This window comes from Ambystoma mexicanum, chromosome 8 (assembly GCF_040938575.1).
Source record: "Ambystoma mexicanum isolate Mex_15411 chromosome 8, UKY_AmexF1_1, whole genome shotgun sequence".
NCBI lineage: Eukaryota > Metazoa > Chordata > Amphibia > Caudata > Ambystomatidae > Ambystoma > Ambystoma mexicanum.
The window spans coordinates 675,305,322-675,325,069 of NC_090929.1; the positions used below are offsets into that span (position 1 = coordinate 675,305,322).

The 19,748-nt window shown below is 46.3% G+C and overlaps 1 protein-coding gene across 1 annotated transcript in view; it reads left to right on the top strand.

Moving 5' to 3' along the window:
- FBXL15 (F-box and leucine rich repeat protein 15) overlaps positions 1-19,748 on the top strand; it is a 178,550-nt gene continuing 158,802 nt past the window's right edge. The window contains exon 1 of the mRNA XM_069610474.1: positions 1-631. Coding sequence (XP_069466575.1) covers positions 597-631 — 35 coding nt within the window. The 5' untranslated portion in view covers positions 1-596. The remainder of the gene's footprint in view (positions 632-19,748) is intronic.

Consider the following 19,748-nt stretch of genomic DNA (forward strand, 5'->3'; position numbering starts at 1 on the left):
ACTGAACGTGCTCCGGAAGCGCTTCACTGCTCAGAAATCACACTGATGACTTCAGAGTCACGTGAAGAAGATGGGGCGGGCCGTTGCTATGGTCCTTTTCTCGGATGGGAACTAGTCGCTACTGTAGAAGATCAGCTGACTATTTTATTGTAGCCTGTCCACTGCAAATGTTGCTTATCGTCCTTGCCGCAGCTATACCTTTGCTCCCTTATAATCGCGCTCACGATTCCCTCGCTGCTTATCTTACCCTCCAGTTAACACCTATTCGCAGTCGGTTAAACCACCCATAGACACTTGAATCCTACAGTGCCCACAGTTGAGAAATCCTATTCTGCACGTCCCACTGATGACCAAACGACGCCGGTTTTGAATCAAACCCTCCATATCTAACTGTTGATCCACCCTCCGCCCCATATGGCGATTTTGCCCCTAATGGTGATTTTTACCCTTGGGGCTACTGTACTAGTGTCTGGACGCTCCTCTGTGATTCAGCATCCGTAGGATCGCCATCGGTAATATAACCGAACGTGTGCGGACTGTTCAAGCTCGTAAACCGTGAACGCTGGGACTTACCCTAACTGGGGCGTTTGCTGGCGATGGCTAAGGAAGCTAAGGAAAGCCGATCGTGCGGGTGAGTAGTCCTAGTAGTGAACGATTCGTTTGAAATTCTCATTCTCTAGAAGACATTGGATGCGTGATTGGCCACAGGTACCTGACACAAAGCAGCAGCATTGACAGAGGAAGGTGCCAGCAGAGATAGACATGTTGTAGCAGTAAAGGACAGCAGTGATGGATGTAATAACAAACATATGTACAGACTAGGTTATGGAAGTAGTAGCAAAGATTAATTACTAAACGAGAGGTAGCAAAACAGAAAGGAAATAAATGTACACTGGACCTTAAGAAAAGCAATGTAAATACTATTTTTTTAAAAACATTTTTAAAATACAAATCCTAATTAAATGTAAACGAATTGTGAAAGAAATGTGAAGCAGAATTGCAAGAGACTGGGGAATCAACAAAGTTATACAAAAGCAGAATAGAGCAGCAGAACAAGAAGTTTATGGAATGTGCATGCCACAGTTTTAAAATATAAAAGCAAGTTCCACATTTGGGGTACTCCAGAGTGGCTATCCTAGCATGTATGCATCTCCTGCTATGCAAAAGAAGCATTTATTGCAAATTTTTTTTAGTCATCCATCAAATCTACACCACCCTAAGTACTCCATTATGAGACTTTAATAGCTCCTGGGCCGTTGCCAGTTACTCCTGCCACAGAAATTCCAATTTCGACCCCTGCAGTCTAGTCTCCTCAATACTGTGTTGAAGGGATGGCACTTTGTAGATCTCCCATGCAGAGTGTAGGCCCCAGGGTCACCTAGGCTGGACCATGTTCCTGGGACCCCTCCACCCAATGTCAGCTGGTGAACATAGGAGGAGGATGCACCATAATAACCAGGTTCCATTTATAGCTCTTGGCTTGCGCCACTAGCCCCTGGTGAGAAGATAATCCTAGGCCCACAGGAGCTACTTTCAGCTCCTGTTACTCACATTGCTTTTCGACATGCTTGTATGCCGCCCTTTTACCCTCCACTGCCTGCCACGTACGCACGGCAGGCAGAGTTTACAATGGATTTCTATTGAGTTGCTGTTTTTTTGCTGGTGCTTGGATATAGCAGCACCTGCTGCTCACCGGTATTCATATCCATTTTGGTGTACATGGGTGCACCTGGCAGGTAGGTTATGTTGTCATTGATCGTTAACGTAGGGTGATATTCCCCCGCTTGTAGCTTTGTTGAGCAGATAAATATTGGTGCAGATGGGGAAACCACATTCAGGGACACCCATGGGGTGAGGGTCTTGAACCATTTTGACTTTTTTTGCCACTAACATCTTAAGGCCAGCCTCAACATTATTTCGGAGCTGAAACCGAATCCGGTGAAACTTCAGCACCTAAAGTACCATTGATGTGGAAAATAGGTTCTCGTACTCCAAAAGAATGTCCTCCTTTTCATCGTCATGGGTCTAAACACAAACTGCATAATCTTGAGGTATTTTGCGGTAGCACAATTGAGCAGCATGTCCGCACCCACAGAGCTCGCATGATATGGTACAATTTTTGCCTTGTCACAAATGCATCCCCTAGTAGCAAAGGAATAGTTAGACAAAAGGTTTAGATCCACCATTGCATGGGTTTCAGAGAGGTGTGATGGCCTAGGTATGGGGACTGCTTGTGACTCATTACATTGGCAAATGCCAAAGTGTCACAGAGTCAGGCACCTGTAGGCCTTGAATGCCAGTCTTGCATAATGGTTGGTGGTGTCTGACTACCACGATGAAAAACACTTGCACCAAGCCTCAAAATGTGATTAACCACTGTCTAGTGATAATTGATTGTTGGTGGTTAAAAAATGAGGTGCTGTGTGTATGTGGAGAATTGAGGACCCAAATGACTTGATGCTTGGCAAGTAGCTTGCACCTTGATTTTTTTTACCCCTGCTTACAGGGCAGCTTCTGAGTCTGAGGCACATGTTCACCTTAAGAGTCTGAAGCAGAAGGTTTGTCTTTCATTCTGTGTTACAACTTGATGAACTCTCTTGTGCTTACTTTGACACCTTTCGAAGTTGCTGAGGCTCTGCACACCCTCACAAAGTAGTTCATCTGTTTTCTCCTTCCACGCCATGTTTCACACATTAACCCCTGTGAAGGATGTTTCCACATTAGCCACAAAAATTGCCTCTGTCATCTTGCTCATGTTGGGACTCTGGGTAGGGTCTAAGCGTTTCCTCACTGGCGGTGGGACCGCCACATAATGCACTGACACTTCCATGTTTCACAAGCAAATTACCCTCCATTTGATTGGCCCTGGACTTTGGGCAGCTTATTTGGTTTTCCAGAATGCTTAGCAGGGTGAGGCCTGGCTCTCGCTTCCTCAGTATCGAGGAGTAGCACCCTAAAATCAGATGCGTAGGGCCTTCAATTTAATCAACAAGGGGCACGTCCTCGCCCATTGTCTGAGGCGTGCATTGTACAAATCTTTGTTCTGCAGCAATACAAACTATTTAACTGAAAACGTCAAATGAATCCCCAAACACCAATAAAAACAGCAGTAATCGCAAATCTCAAAATTAATGGTATGTTGCCACTAGATGTTGAAATGTGATGCTCGTTACGTTTTCATGAATATATTTTCTAGCAGGGAACCACCTTCTGCTGTACGCGTACTCCATTTAGTTGACAAATTGAGGTAGGCCTTACCCTGTGTAGACCTCGGGTAACCATTTGTACTTCATGAAAACATATGGCTTAGCTACCGAACTATTGACTATTGTACAGTAGTACGCACATTGGAACCCAACTGCCCTTTATGATAATTCAAAGCTTTTCATTTGTCACGCTTTCTTGTTTTGAGTGATTATCTCTAATTGGGACGGGGTATGCCCAGACATGGGTCCCTTCCTCGCTATACCCAGGCCAGGGGTCTGCAACCTGTGGCTCTCCAGATATTTTGAACTACCACTCCTCTGATTCTGGCCATTGACTAGGTTGACAAGTGCTGATTTGTCTTAGAGTCCAAAATATCTGGAGAGCCAAAGGTTGCAGACCGCCAACCTATGGAATCGGATTGCAATGCATTGATCTGTGCAAAATGGTATGAACATCCCCGGGTTTGGGTTTCTTGTGTGCTGGTGCTTAGGGGAATGACACAACAGTTTGGGCTGGACTGCTCCATTTGCGGCCAGAGCCTAGAATTTCATAATGGCCCGAGTAAGCTAAACATTATAAAATGGAAAGCTGCTGGGGGATTCCTTTTGGTTATCATTGACTGCAAAGCGTTCCATTCATCACGTTTTGCTGTTTGTAATACTGCCTGATGAGATCAGAAACCGCAGGCACTGGCATATTTCGGTATACTCTGGCATATTCTATCTACTATTTGCCTCCAGCATGGACAAGCATGCGACTGTGTGACCTCTCCATTGTTTGCATTTCATGCACTGAAAAGCAGTTCCGCCTGAATACCCCAATTGTAGCATCCCTTTTGTTTGCTTGCACCCAAAGGCAACTGATGTGTTTGATGCATTGTGTTGGATGGAAATGTTTATTGTTGCCAGTGAATGTGACCAGGTTGGCATGCCTTGCAAATCCCAGGCAGAAATTGGAATAATCGAGAATATGCTGCTTATTTATCTTCCCTACCCCCCACATTTCTCACGAATAAAGTCTTTTTCATCGTGAACCTCTCAAGGGCAGGCCTGTTTTTGCTTTGAGGGTAAACTGGCAGTTTTAGTGCTTCAGAAGGTGGCATTTGTCTTGAAAGGAGACCACTTTTATGGAACTTCTAAGCAGAAGTTGATATGATTTCAACTGATGTCCTCTACTAAAAGTAGATGTATGTAGTACTTTCTGGCCCACTCTTGCAGCGTTGTTGCCCGATTACTTGCAGGTGCTACCTTTACTCCACACAATTGGTTCACATTGTATGGAAATGGAAATGGGAAGGAGGAGAGGTTCCTGCTTTAGTGTGCAGCAGATGCGCGACCCACTGAGCGGCCAGGTGGCTTATTGCGATTACAACACAACACGTTTATAAAGAGAACATGATTTCCCTTTCTAGTGCGATGTTTATGTGTTGTGGCGCACAGAACTGCAAACACGTGCACATGGCGTTTGGCGTGCCAATGAGCACGACCAAACCCCTAACTACAGTGTTCTAACATTTAGCGTCCCTTTTTGCTTGTCTTTAAATGATCAATACAGGAAATTATGAGATGTGTTGCCCAAAGCTCATGTTCATGACAGGAGTTGTTTTATAAATCAGATTATGGGCTTGTAATTTATTGGTCAGAATAATCATAAAATCAACTGATATAATGACATTACAAGTAGCTAATTACAGCATACCTGCTGGTTCTGATATCATCATGTTTTACGAGACTGTTTCAGCGCTTTCCACTGCTAATGGTAAACGTGCAAAACTTTATTTTTAGCCCTGTCCCTGCACCTCCAGCGAGGCCCATTTTTGCCACAAGGTTCATCGCCCATTCGCGGCCTATCCCTCTTCTGAAGTCCTTTTGCTCTCCAAGCCTCAACCCTACCGAGGTCCACCCCAAGGCGCAAGCCTGCACGTCCCTATAGTCGGAATTAGGCAATAAGGCAAAATACTGCAAACTGAAACTTTACATTTAAAATGTTATATTAGCTAGTTATGACCGAAGATTGGAAGATTTTGTAATGCTTTTCACTTTGGTATTTAGAGTAACTACCCCCTCAGAACTACATCATAAGGCTATTAAGTCAATTCTTAGTTCCCTGCCTGTAAATTGCGCCCATTTTATGGCCCTGTACTTAATATGCTGCAGAACTCCTCTGACTTATAACATTTATGCAGGGAGCAAAATGTACACTTGCAATTAGTCATTGGCTGGTGAAATTTGACTGCCAGTGGTGAGTAAGAAAAGGTGATGTGTGTATGTATAGAATTGGGGTGGTGAGTGACTTTTTTTGACTGACTAGTAGCTTGCAACTTGGTCTCTTCACTGGCTACCAGAAAATAATTGATTTTAAAATCCTGTGTTTGACTTTTAAATGTCTCTAAAACCATGCAGCATTATATCTGCATGATCAAATCCAAAGCATTACGCTCTCAAGACAAAATGCTGCTCATTGTTCCCTCATCCTCCTTCACTCAGAGCGTAGATCGGATATTCCCTGTGGTTGATCCTAAATTATGGAATGCCAATGTATTAAAGATGCTATTTCAGCGCCTGATAGGGGAGCGCACCTACAGGAGTAAGCAAGAGGGGATGGGGCACCTCCTCGGGGGGGGGGGGAAATCACGTGCACACAAATAACTGTAGTAAGGACATGAATGAAGGCCTCACAGGGAAATGCGGGGGTAGGGTTGCACTGTGTATGCCATCGGCCCAGGGAGCTTATGTATATTACTACGAGATAGGGGAAAAATCCCAGGTAAACGCATTTAGCAGGGGTGCACCCAGTATGGGCCTCGCCCGGAAAACCTCTGGACACATAATCCAAACACCACGGGTTAGGGAGGAGGGCAATAAAGCTCAGGCTACACATCACAGGTACATTGAAGCAGCTGATCCAACACGGGGTGATGTAGTGACAGGGCGGCAAGCCAATCCCACAGGCACTCAGGGGAAGTGGACATGAGCCAGAGAACTATTCGCATAGCTATGAGTGCCTGTCGGAAGGGGGATATGGGAATGGTTAAGCTGAACAGAGTGGCGTTCCTGGGAGGACCAATCAAATGTTTCTTCTTCCTTCAGAGTATTCACCGCAAGGTTTGCGAAGGCCGTTATTCAGCAGGTGCCACGTGAATGTCTCCCTTCCCACCAATAGTAGGGGTTATTGTGTTCCTTTTACAATGGTACTGACCAATGGCAGAATAATAAAGTCCCAGCGGTCAGCACAAATGTTATTTTACTAATTGCAAACTGCTCCGGGAGATGTGAGAAACGTTGTGGTGAGAAGCGTTGTGGCGCCACATCCGGAGGTGATGAGTTTGGCTGCTGTTGATTTGTTAGTTCCAATCATGTTCTATTATCATACGTTTAGCTCTAAGGATATGACGCAGTTTAGCCAATGAGTGTCTTGGGAAATACGGAAAATGTGAAGATTTTGAGCTGCAGCTGTTTTTAATGCCTTGACCATTGTATTTGTAGTATAAACCTAATGTTCGCTGTATACCCAAATGTCAGCTCTCATCAATCGGTTCCAGTCCACTGTTCTGTTTGAGTTGTGCTCGCCCAGCTGTAATAAACAGCATTGATTTTTGCCCGGTATCTGCTCCATTTTGGATTCTGATTTTATATGGTGGATCAGAGGACCCCTTGTAAATTTTTTGGTGGCCTGAGCGAGATCCTCAGTCCTCTCGGTTAGCTAAGGGTATCCAGCCTGCCCTCCCGGGTGGGGGCAGGTTCTGGAGACCCCAGACTTGACCATCACGCCTCACTGAGGCGGCCCTACAGATGCCAATTTCACAAAGGTCTGCTTGGTCCCGATCGCCACCCGTGCTCAGTGGGAGGGGTGAGCTTGTCCTGGAGGTTTGCTGCCGAGGGGTCTCGAGGAGTATAACCGTGCAAGAACGTGCTGCATAGTGGTTGCCTGCCCACGGCGGGGGAGGGATAGATTTTCATGGTGTCTGGTATGCATCCTCAAGGAGGGACGATGATCGGCTGTAGTAGTATTATAAATTAGTGCATACCCCCAATAGGGAGTGGACGCGAGTGTGGGCACGCCTGCATTACAGCGGGAGAGATGCATAGTATGTGGCAAACCACGTCAGACGGGAGTTGCGCGTATTACCAGTGATTGTATAGTTGCTCCATTGGGGTAAGGGTTGTGTCATTGAATGTTTTTCTGTTCTGAGGGTATAGAGAGGGACACGCATGTGTTAGTTGGTGTTCTTTTAGTGTGTGGACCCGTGGTGCAAGGATCAACACCAGGGGGTACCTCATGTAAAATATTGCACTTGAGATCATATCAGCGGACATGTGCAGACGGCGCAGGAGGCACAGTGCTTATTTGCTCTAATATAGGGAACAGTGGGCCAGTAGAGCGGCCTGTTGGATACTAACACAGAGTGAGTGGTTGGGCCTGTGGAGAGGGCCAGCGTGACAAGTGGAATGTTTGGGTGGGCCTGTGGAGACGGCGAGAGTGAATGGTGAGCTAGGTGAGATTGGGGGTGAGTGCATGTGTGACAGGAGATAAGGGGGTAGAAAAAGAAGCATCGGAAGGATACAAAGGGTAGCTGGGATTAAAAACGACAGGAGGTAGGGAAATAATGACCTATTAACATGGCTCCCTGGATCACATGTGCCGAAAATTGCCCCAGTGTCGTGATAGGATATTAAAGTACAATTTTCAATGGGCCCAGGAGACCGCAGGTCAGTGTTTCCATGTATGGCCCAGAGAGGGAAATTTTGACAGCAAAATAATAGAAAATACGTTCTCATATTTAACAAAATAAAAGGGCTCCAAGTTGAAAAGTAGACAAATGGGGGGGGGTGAAAAAGGAAGAAGAGAAACTACGGGAGAGGGCGGACAGAGCACTCCGCCCCCGCCCTATGGTGTCTATCCATCATTCTGGGCCGCAGCGGGGTACACAAACCCCAAACGAGAATCCTCGGGAGGGAACCGCATGAAAACGACAGGGGAAAAGGACAGACGCACGGCGGGAGGAAATGCATACAAGGGGAGAGAAGAAATACTTAGCAGACATAGAAAAGAATAAACGACAGCAGGTGGACGTATTATTCAGTGAGGCAGAAAGAGTGATGGAGGAGGAGGAGGTGCGGAGGAAAAATAAGGGAGATAAGAGGGAATGGCTATCGGGGAGAATAAAATTCAAACTGGACGATGAGGAGGAAGACGGGAAGAAAAAAAGAGTTGGAAGGAGAGGACGAGGACGATGCAGCCTCAGATGAAGGACTGCTAGGGGAGGAATGGAGTGATGGGGACCGCGACGAGTGGACGCCTGATAAAAAGGGGGGAGGAAAGAGCAAAAACAGGACAGTGACAGAGGTGGAAGGGACTGGTCCAGCTCCCTCCGAGTAAAGTAGAGAAGTTGAAAATGGGATTAACTCAGGCCACCAAAGGAGTGGGAGGGATAGGTCCAAAGACAAGAGTAATGCCATTACTACAGAAAGGGAGAGGGGACGCACATGATGTACCATGGCAGACGATGGACAGAGACAACCGAATATGCAGCCTGCTCTCCCTAGTGTCCGGGGCCAGTAAATGGATACAAGCGCTCGAGGAAAAAGACGGCAGGGGTGACATTGGCCATAGGGGACATGACATTTTATTCGCAACCTTCATAGAAGAGCAAACAGACAGACAATCGAACCAGGCAGGGTCCAAAGATGTGAAATTAAGCACAAATACCCATGTCGAGCACACGTCCGGTTGGTTCTGTGGAGTATGTATCCAGACAGTTATGACTTAGGGACAGTAATGGCCCATTAAATGAAAAGTGACGATGAGTCAACAGTCTATAAAACGGGTGTAGGATCCGGTCTAATCACATATTGATAAAGGGACTGCCAGCAGAAGTACAGGCAGCATTAGATAAGATTGTGGGCATCGAAGCTAAGGGCTGGCCTGAAATACAGGCAATGATAGTGCACTATTGCAAACGAAAACAAGAGGGTGAGAGTCAGGCGACCGAAAATGCCACGAAAGCAGAAAACAAATTGGTGCAAAAGAAGCAGACAAAGTATACTATCGAAGGAGCACTGCTTTTACCCGACGCTGCCACTGTGCCACCCGCCCCACAGGGCGGGCTTCCTGTGGCACACACGCCATAACTGACATAAACTAAGCCTAATGTAAGACAGCTTTTCATGCTGCCTGACGCCATTGATGGCTAAAAGATGTTCGGCAAACAAACAGCACACTTTAAAACAGAAGGTTAGTGTGTACACTTGCTGAAGAAATATTCTTAGGCTCCGCAAGTGGTGCTTTCCTGTTCGGGCAGATGAGCAGACCACAAATGACAGCTAACTGCCTGTTTTAACTGCACACCATTAGGTGTTATCTGAGAGCAGCCACTCTGACCTCGCAAGGGGAAGTGTTATATCTGATAAAGATTCAAGAACAGGAAATTGACAGAAACTAACAAGAAGCATTGGGCACATTCGCGCAGGTAAGGCACATGGAGTACAGTGGAGGCATTCATTGAGCAGGTGCAGAGTTCTCATTGAGAAGTGCGAAAACCCACTTAATGTAGTTGTACATAGGAAGCCTAACTCAAAGAACATAGTGACACACTAAGCCCTAGGCCTCACTGTTCACAATAGCGTAAATGACAACGCACACGTGCAGGGGAACCATGTTACTTGATACATATAAAGCTCAAGCACAAAAAGGTAAAAGGACTTGCATTCAGGTCTTAGGGTCTGGGGACGAGTGCAGAGCAGAGTAGCAGCAATATAGGACTAAGACTGGCAGACCCAGCTAAGCAGAACTTGCCAACCCAAGAAGGAGCTGTTTCATTTGAAGCACACTCCACGCTAAACGTGAGTGACGGGTGGGGGCTTGCTGCATGCATTTAGACTGATGGCATGTAACATAGTGTAGCATAGCTTCATGATACATAAAGGTTACACTTGCTGTTAAACTAAAACCACCACTTGTTCTATTCTTTATCTATTCAAACATGCTCTTTGCCCACATGGCAATCTTGTGCATAGGTGTGATGTGATGTTATGTTATCTGCTTTTGCTTTAGCTTGTTTAATGAAAATAAGAGCCCTCAGAAGCTAGGGGGTCATTTTAAATGCATTAACATAACTTCTGTGTCAAATGTATGATTCCGAGTAGTGCATCAGAGTGGTATCTCTTTGAGTCCAAGAACCTTACAATGCTTGGCTGTATATATTTAATCATGTTGATAAGCACATGCACCTAGGCATGCCTGTCTTTTAGTGCTGAGACACAGCCTAGGGTGAGTTTTGAAATGAATGACTAGGGGTCTGTTTCCACAGCCTCAAACAAGGTGGAGATAAGAGGCTGATGGTCACGCCTAAATCATAGACAATCAAGACACAACCAGGGGGTTATGTGACGCTGCAATATATACCACAGTAGGGAATGCCACTGCAGCAAAATTAAATGCATTGGGGGTTCTTCCCCATGGGGAGAGGGTACCAGCAACAAGGAAGAGGATATAGAGGGGTAGGATACAGGGTCTTTGGGCCATGTATGATATACCAAAACATGGGGCATGTTGCACGCACTTGTCCTTTTCCACAACAAGCGCAAGCGCAAGCACAGGCAATGCAAATGGCACAACAGCAAAGAAGGGTCACGATGCAGCTGCAGTGGCAGCAGATGCAGCCTCACCTAGCCCCGATGCAGCAGGGACAGATGTCCGTGCAGCAGGGTGCACAGCCCAGGGGGATCATGGAGGGTGTGTGGAGTGGGGGGCAGCGACCTCAGCTATGACACAGACTCCAGCAGTGGCGGCAGGGAATACAGTGCTGCTGCGGCAGAACGTGGTACCCCATTAAACCGGGGTAAGTGTTGTAGGGGGAAGCCCTTTCCCTTTCCCCCAGGACAACACGCATCTATAGGGGTGCCCACTGAAAGCTCCAGCGTGTCCAGTCCTTGCAGTAACTGACTGACCCGACGAGGAACCCGAGATAACAGCGAAAATAGGACCCAGGGAATTTTCTTTTCTCATACATACAGGTGTGACAAAATCGTATATAAAAGAAGGGAGCTTCCTATTATCGAACAAGGTCACGGACACACAGGGATTCTCTGGGGTGGTGATCAGGGTTCCAGTCACAAGACTTGCCACTAACAATAGGCACACAACACCTCATAGCTCCACTATTGTACTCCAAAGCCACTCCCATCAGCAAACTAGGGAGAGATTTACTCAGCAAGTTGAAACCAACCATATCATACAAAGAGAGCGATGGTATGCACAACATCAGGCATTTACTATACCTGAGTGGCTGCACTTTTCTGAGCGCTACACGCTGAAAGCACATTGCAAGACCAACCCATGTACCAGAGCATGTTTTTGTATGGAGTGATACTGCTGGAATGGGTCCCGGGAATGCAAAGGAAGGTGTTCGACTGACATCAGAATTCTTGTTCAGACCACAGTGTTAAAGGGACGGCAGGAAAGGCACCACACTCTTGCTACAGCTAGAGGAGGTAATAATACGTAAGGACATGGTGATCCTGTGTGGGACAGACAATGACAATATAGAATGGTGCACTTTGCTCTGTATCGACGCAACATTAATGATAACAGGAGTAACGGATGAACAGCTGTTCTCCGAAGAGGGAGAAATCGTATTCCAGCTACAAATACTGTGCCCAGTAAAAGTAATGCAGAAGCTGGTACCAATACTGACATAACTGATGATGAAGGGGGGTTTATAGTCATTAAATCGAAAGCAATAATGTCGAAAGTCAAAATATAGAAAAAATAATGTTGAAAAAAAAAAAGTCAAATTTCTTTTTTATTACGTTTTATACTGAAGGAGGGAGCACTGCTCCCCCGAGCTAAACAATATCCATTGTCTAGAGAAATAGATGAGGGAATATACTCGACATTGCATGCCCTTTGGGAGCACAGTATCAGACAAACTTCTTTCTCGCCATGTAACACAGCCATATACCTGATAAAGAAATCCAAGGGTGGGTCCTGGAGATTTATACAAGATTTGCGCCCTGTAAACCATGTTGTTGAGGGTGAATTTCCAGTAGTACCAAACCCTGCCACAGTATCCCAACACAGGCAAGATACTTCAGTGATTGACTTGAAGAATGCCTTCTTCTCCATTCCATTGCACCCCGATTCATGGTACCTGACAGTGTTTGTTATGATGTGCTTTGTGTGTATGTGGTGATCTTGGATGAAAGGGAGATGTGTTATGATGTGTATGCAGAAGCATGTGATGTAATGCGGAATGCTATGGTGTGCATGAGAGAATGTTTGTGGTGAGGGTTCAAAGCACAGGCCGTTGGAGAGCCCCTGCCTGGCTGATGAGTGCCAGTGTCTGTTCCTTGTAACTGTTCCATGCTAAGTTAACCTAATATACCTCTAGAAGATGTTATAAAGCTTAATGGATCTTACCTGGGGCCCAAGGAAGTCACTTTGTTACAGTTTACATATCGGGGAACGAGATTCTAACACACTAGACTGCCCCAGTAATCACAAAGTATTTTCAATATATTGATCCAAATAGACCTCAACAATTTACAAATGCCAAGCACAGTGATCCAATATATTGATGACTTGTTGGTATTCAGTGAAACTAAGGAAGAGATTTTAGGGCAGACTTGGTGCACCTGCTAACATTACTGCCAGAAAAAATGTACAAGGTTGATAAGGAAAACTACAATACTGTCAGGAGGAAGTCGTGTACCTGGGGCAAATGATATCCATTGAAGGACGCAGGTTAACACAGGAGCGGATGGAGGCAATTCACTGGACATCACAGCCACGCACAGTAAAGGAAATGCAGAAATTCCTGGGGTTGTTCAATTATTGCAGGCCATGGGTTTTTGAATACTCGACCTTCACCAAGCCCTTGCTGCAGGCACTAAAAGAAGCTCAGAAAGAGAAGAGACAGTTAAAATGGGCATCCACAATGAAATAAAGTTTTACAGCACTTAAAGAAGCATTAGCACATGCATCAGTACTGGCCACCCCTAACTATAAAGAAAAATTCCACTTGTTCTCCCACTTGGATGGCTCGGTAATGATGACTGTCCTTACGCAAAAGAAACCACAGGGGCACAAACAGCTGGCCTACTACAGTGACCCTTTGGACCCAGTAATGCAGGGACATTTTCCTTGCAAACAACGCTCATGGCTGCAGCGTTTGCAATAAAGATTGCCCACGCTAATAGCTCAGGAAAGTCTTTATTCTATTAAAGACAAGGAGGCAAGCATTATGCTTGTTCTTTCTTTAATACTGCCAATTCAGCATTTTAAAAGTTCAACTTTAACTTTTTGTTTTTAGTTTTTCTTGCATAACATTAGGAAAACAAATGCAAAAGTTATAAGTTCCACATCAGAACAAAATTCCCCAAAAGTTAATTTAACCACAACTCCCATGATCCGGAGGTCCTTTGTAGTCCTGACCTCCTCTTTCCCACCAATCCGGGCACAGGCTGGGGTATAAACTCTCTCCCCTCCTAGGTCCATTCCTCTTTCTTTGCCCTCAGAGCCTAAATCCTTATAACTATTCAACTGTCCAACTTGTGCCATCAGATCTGTCTTGATCCGTAGCTGGCGTATCCAAACGGTCCAACGGGGACAACTTGCTAGGACAAGAGCTGCTCATTAACCAACGTGCTCACAACGTCTTCTGGTCGTCTCCTACAAGAATAGAAACATTCACATGAGGGTGGGCATGACTACAAAATGTTACATACTCTAGCACATTTTAATCATTCTTTTCATTAATTCGGGTGGGATATAATGCTCGCCTCCTTGTCTTTAATAGTATGAAGACTTTCCTGAGCTATTAGCGTGGGCAATCTTTATTCTATGACAAGACAGGAGGCTCGCATTATGCTTGTTCAAATCTTGCTATCACTCTATTCGGTATATCAGACACTGGTTTGAAATAAAACGTCTTAAAGGTAGACTCAGAGCACCAATCCGCAGACTTCATAATATCCTGCAATGACACTCCTGTCGTGAATGCTCTAGAAGCCATCGACCCTCTGGCAGAATGTGCACCAAATAAAGATAAGTCTATTCCTGCCCATTGCATCACCTCTCTCACCCATCTCGCAAAAGCCGCTGTGGCTACCGCATGATGGGGCTTTCTACGCGCTATAAGCAATTGTGTTACGCCGCGCGGTCTAATCTGCGCTGTTGCCGCTTCATAATCTTTAATGCATTGCGCCACACATAGCTTTTTATTTTCTGTAAAATACGGGTATGAAATCACTCTGGAATCGGTCTTGGTCCTTTTAACGATAGTAAGAGCTACTCCTTCTGGATAAAATATTTTCCTATCAGTCTCTAATGCTTTCACGTCTGATACTCTTCGGCAGGCTACGAGGCGCAGAAGCATAGCTAATTTGCCTGACAATTGAGATCGGGACAAAGCGTCATTCTCCGGCCATCTAAGGAATAAGTGAAACACGTCTCTGACGTCCCAAAGAACTGCATACTTGGGTTCTGGAGGCCTTTGCAATTTCATGCCCTTGAGGAGCCGCAGTACAGACGGATGTTCTCCTGCCGGCCTACTTTCCACCTTATGTCCCGCTGAAATTGCTGATCTGTACATGCCTATGGTTCTGTAGGCACAACCATCTTGAAACCTCGAAGCTAAGAAATTGAGGATGTGCACTAAAGGAGCTGAAATGGGATCCAAACTATGCTCTGAACACCATGCCCAACCTTTCCAAGCTGTGTTATAGCTCCTAACGGTGGAAGGTGCCCAGGAATCTGGGATACAGTCTGCAGCGAATTCCGAAATTCCTGGCAAGTTCCCTCTTCTCCTGAAACCCTGCATGCCATGAGCTGTAAGGATCCCGCTTCTATCATTGGGTGGGTTCGTCGGGTCGAGTAGAAGGTCCTGCATGTTCGGAACTATCCTCGGAAAATCCGTAGAAAGTTCCATCGCTACTGGAAACCAGGCCTGCGCTCTCCAGCAAGGCAGCACCATCACCACTTCTGCTTTGTCTCTGCGGGCTTTGGCTAGAGCTCTCGTGATCATCACAAATGGCGTAAAGGCAGAATGGACTGCTCCGTTCCATGACTGCAGGAAGGCGTCTGTACCCGCTGCACCCGGGTCTATCCTCCAGCTGTAGTACTGCGCTGTCTGCGCACTCAGCCTGGAGGCTAATAGATCTATCCTTAGGGGTCCCCATATCTCTTAGGCACTTGAAAATCAGGGGGTGTAGCTTTCAATCGCTGGAGTCTACAAGATACCGAGAATTCCAGTCTGCTATACTGTTCTGACTTCCTGGAAGATATTCTGCGGTTACTGCAATGTTGTTCTGTAGGCAATAATGCCAAAAATCCTTCGCTAACTCCGCTAGCATCCTGGATTTCGTTCCTCCTAGCTTGTTGATGTAACGGACTGCTGAGATGTTGTCCATCTTGAGCAGTACGCAACATCTCGCTCGGTCCTTCGTAAAAGCTCCAACCGCGAAGGAACCTGCTAGAAGCTAGAGGCAATTTATGTGGAGACTCAACTCTTCCTCCAACCATTTCCCTCCTGTCTGAATCTGTTCGCACCTGGCTCTCCAGCCTGATTTGCTCGCATCTGACTCTATGGTCAGCTCTGGCACATCTCCGAAAATCGCTCGTCCGTTCCAGGCTTCCATATTCTCTAGCCACCACTGTAGTTCTTCTATGGCTTCCCGATCTAGGTCCACTATTTGATGGTATTTCAAGCCTCCGTGGGGGTGATTTATTTTTAGTCTCTGTAATGCTCGATAGTGCAACGGACCCGGAAAAATGATTTGAATGGATGCTGCTAGCAGCCCCATCACTCTGGCAAGCTTTCGAAGAGAAATAGCTCGTTTTGCTATCACTGCCCTGAGCTCTTTCTTTATCGCTCTTACTTTGGGGCCTGGGAGCTCCAAGATCGCCCTCACTGTATCTATGGTGAAGCCTAAAAATTCCAGTCTCTGAACTGGCGCTAATTGCGATTTCTCTAAATTCACCAAGAACCCCAGAGAGGATAGGAAATTGAAAATCCATCGTACATCTCTCGTGAGAGTATCTTTGTTGGATCCTATCACTAGGATATCGTCTAGATAGATGATCATACGCACTCCTCTCTCTCTGATAGCTGCGGCTACTGGCTTCATCACTTTCTTGAAGGCCCATGGGGCTGATGCTAGACCGAATGGAAGACATGTGAAGCGCCAAATCTCCCCCCCTTCCCCCCCATCGAAACCTCAGATACTTTCGGAATGCTGCTGCTATCGGAATAGTTAGATAAGGATCCTTGAGGTCTAGACGCGCTAGCCAATCTCCTGAATGCAATAGGTCTCGAAGGAGGTGAATGTCCTCCATCTTGAAATGATTGTACTCTAACCAGCTGTTCAGATCTTTCAGGTTTATGACGGGACGGATCTTTTCCCCTCTGCGTACTAGAAACATGTTGCTGAGAAATCCTTGCTCTACTATGCTCTCGCACTCTATCGCATTCTTCGCTAAACTTATTAATTCGCTGTTTAAAAGCGCTTGCTCCTCTTGGCCATGGAAATGGGAAAAGGCTCTCTGTCTTGTAAGGGGGTGTCTGTGACATCTAGCTGAAGCCCCGCTACTGCCTGTAATACCCAAGCATCGCTTGATAAAGCTTGCCACTGCTTCAGAAAGCGGAGAGTTCTTCCTCCGATAGGAACATTTGGTGTACTCACCGCCGGCTGCACTGGGTTGACGGAAGGAGCCTCTCCCTCTGCGACCTCTCGGATGTCTTTCTCTGGTCGGAAAGAAGGTGTCTTGTTGGCGCCCCTCCCAATATTGGGCGCGTGGGCCTTGAGACCTTTGCTGATAGTTGAAACGACCGGACGACCGACCTCTGAAACGTCCGGTCCCAGCAAAAATACGCCCCGGGAAAATTTTCTTTATAGAGCTCTGGGCTCTTTCGAGGGCCGTGTACTTGCCCACAAACTGGGACAGCTCCTTTGCAAAGGCTTCCCCAAAAAGAAGACCTTTGGCGCCCTCACCGGCTTCGTATGTGGCCAGGTCGCTGAGTTTTTTGTCAATCTTTAAGAGAACTCCTCAGTTGGCGTTGCCTAATAGGCACACCGCCCTCTGGGCCCAGTTACCCAATGCTTGGACATCCACCGGGGGACCGGTGTCTTTTGACTTTTCAACCAAATCCATAATCTTTGCAAGCGGTCCTGCTTGACAGCCTTTCCAAGCGCGATCGACACCTTTCCTAATGTCTTGCACGGATTTGGTAATGAAGGTGACCATCTTTGGGTCCAAATCTGGTGTGTCTGCTAATCTTCCCGGCAATTCCAGTCTTGGGCATTCCGACAGCATGCGGGATCGGACCTCTCTGTCCAGAGGCTTCCTGATGTGCTGTGACATATACAGTGCCACCCTGGGCGAGGGCATCCATTCAGATGACTTAGGGTGCCTAATGGCCTCAGGGTCAAACATATCTACAATGTTGGCTGCTTCTTCGTGGACACTTCGTGCGATGGGTTCAGCCATCTCTTCATCCTCACCACCTTCATCATCGGGGGCATAGCCTTCTTCATAATCCCTTGAATTGTCCACCCCTAGGGCAGGGGGTCCATCATGACACTCGGCCATTTTAGGTAGAAAAGCTTCTTTTAATCTGGTGACAGGGTCGCTCTGACCTTGGGGGACAGCGTTATCCCTTTCATCTGTGCCCGCGGGGGTCAAAGAGTCTGGGCTCTCGGGCTTTCTTACACCCTTTCTTGTCAATCCTTTTACGAGGGTGTCCAGCTGACAGCCCTGGGAAAGGGACATCTGTCCGTCTCTTCCTGGCTGCTAGTTCTTGTTGCTCAGCCAAACATGCTTCCTGCATGTCCAACCTTTGTGCCAAAGGTTGCACCCCCTGAGAGACTGCCTGAGTCAGTGAATCACCCAGTATTCTCTTAAAGCTGAGAGACAAATCCTCATCTTGTCATGTGTGGTCTTCTTCCCACTCCTGTTCACTCCACTCAGGTGTGATGGATTGGGAGTCTCTGGGGTGCGATGAGTGAGCCATTGCCATATGTTAGCAGAGCTAACTCTTTATTTATTTATTTATTTATTCATATAGCGCTAAAGCCTGCAGGCATCAGAGCGCATTCCAAAAAGACAGGACAGTGATTACAAAAACGGGACAAGAATAGACACACAGAAGATCATATCATGGGGAGCTGAGAGAGGTCGCTAAACCAGTTTATTTAAAGAGTAGGGTCTTTAACTTCTTTCTGAAGAGTATGTAGTTGGTTTCTAATTTCAAGGACATGGGCAGTTCATTCCATTTATGGATGCTTCTGTTTGGAAAGGCCTTGCCCAGGCCGTTTTGCTTTTTAGCTGGGGTTGTCTGGAGAAGACCTTTTGTTGGAGGATCTTAAATTTCTAGATGGTTCATGCCACTTGTTTTTTCAAGTACGCTGGGGCTTTTCCATGCAAGCATCGGTGGACCATTGTGAGGGATTTAAAAGTAATTCTCTCCTCCATGGTCAGCCAGTGTAGATCTTTCCTATCGCTTGTGATGTGTTCCCTCCTTGGACTACCCGTGATTGCCCTAACGGCATTATTCAGAAATACCTGGCATTGCTTCAGGCATTTCATATTTGCTCCCAGAAGCAAGGAGTTGCCGTAGTCCAGTCTTGACAGTATAGTTGCTCTGGCTATGGTAATGCTGTTTTTTTGGTTGAGCAAGGGTCTAATTCTTCTCAGGAGTTTTTGATGGTATTGACAGTTCCTTTTTAAGTATGCTGTATGGGCCTCTGCTCCTAGTGAGGCTTGCAAGTAGACTCCCAGTGTCTTTACTCTCTCGGATATAGGAATTAGGGCATTTTTTATACTGAATGCGGAGTATGAAGAAGTTAGTTTTTTCCTGGCGTGTGTGGATCCAAAGATCATTAGTTCCATTTTGGTCCCATTCAAACGCATCCAGTTGTCTTTCATCCAGCCCTCGACGATGTTGTATATAGTCTTAAGCTTTTCACTGTCTTGATTATAGTCTCCACTAAGCTCGAAGGCCAATTGAGTATCGTCGGTGAAATTAGTGAAGAATATTCCCAGTTCAGTTAGCATGGTACATAGGCATTGCATATACAGGTTAAACAGTAGGGGGGAGAAACTAGCTCCCTGCGGGACTCCACAGTCCACCGGTTTGGTTCCGGAGGCCTTATTTCCCCAGACTATCCTGGATTGTCTGCCTTGTAGAAATGATGATATCCATTTTGTTGCCTCTAGTGAGCAGTTTCCTGAGAGTTCTAGGGCCTCTTGGAGCCTCTTGTGATCGAGCAGATCAAAGGCTGCCGAGAGGTCCAGTAATATCAGGAGACCTGATTTGCCCTTGTCCAATATACCTAGCATCTCGGTCTGCAGATCTAGTAAGGCTGATTCGGTGCTGCGGCCTGTCCTAAAGCCCGACTATTGGGGGTGCAGCAGGTTGTTCTCGTCTACATAGTTCTAGAGCTGTTAAGTGGCTACTTTATGTAATATTTTCAACAGAAAATTGCAATTTGTAATAGGTCTTAGATTTGCAGGGTCTTGTTGGTCTAGTTCAGGTTTCTTTG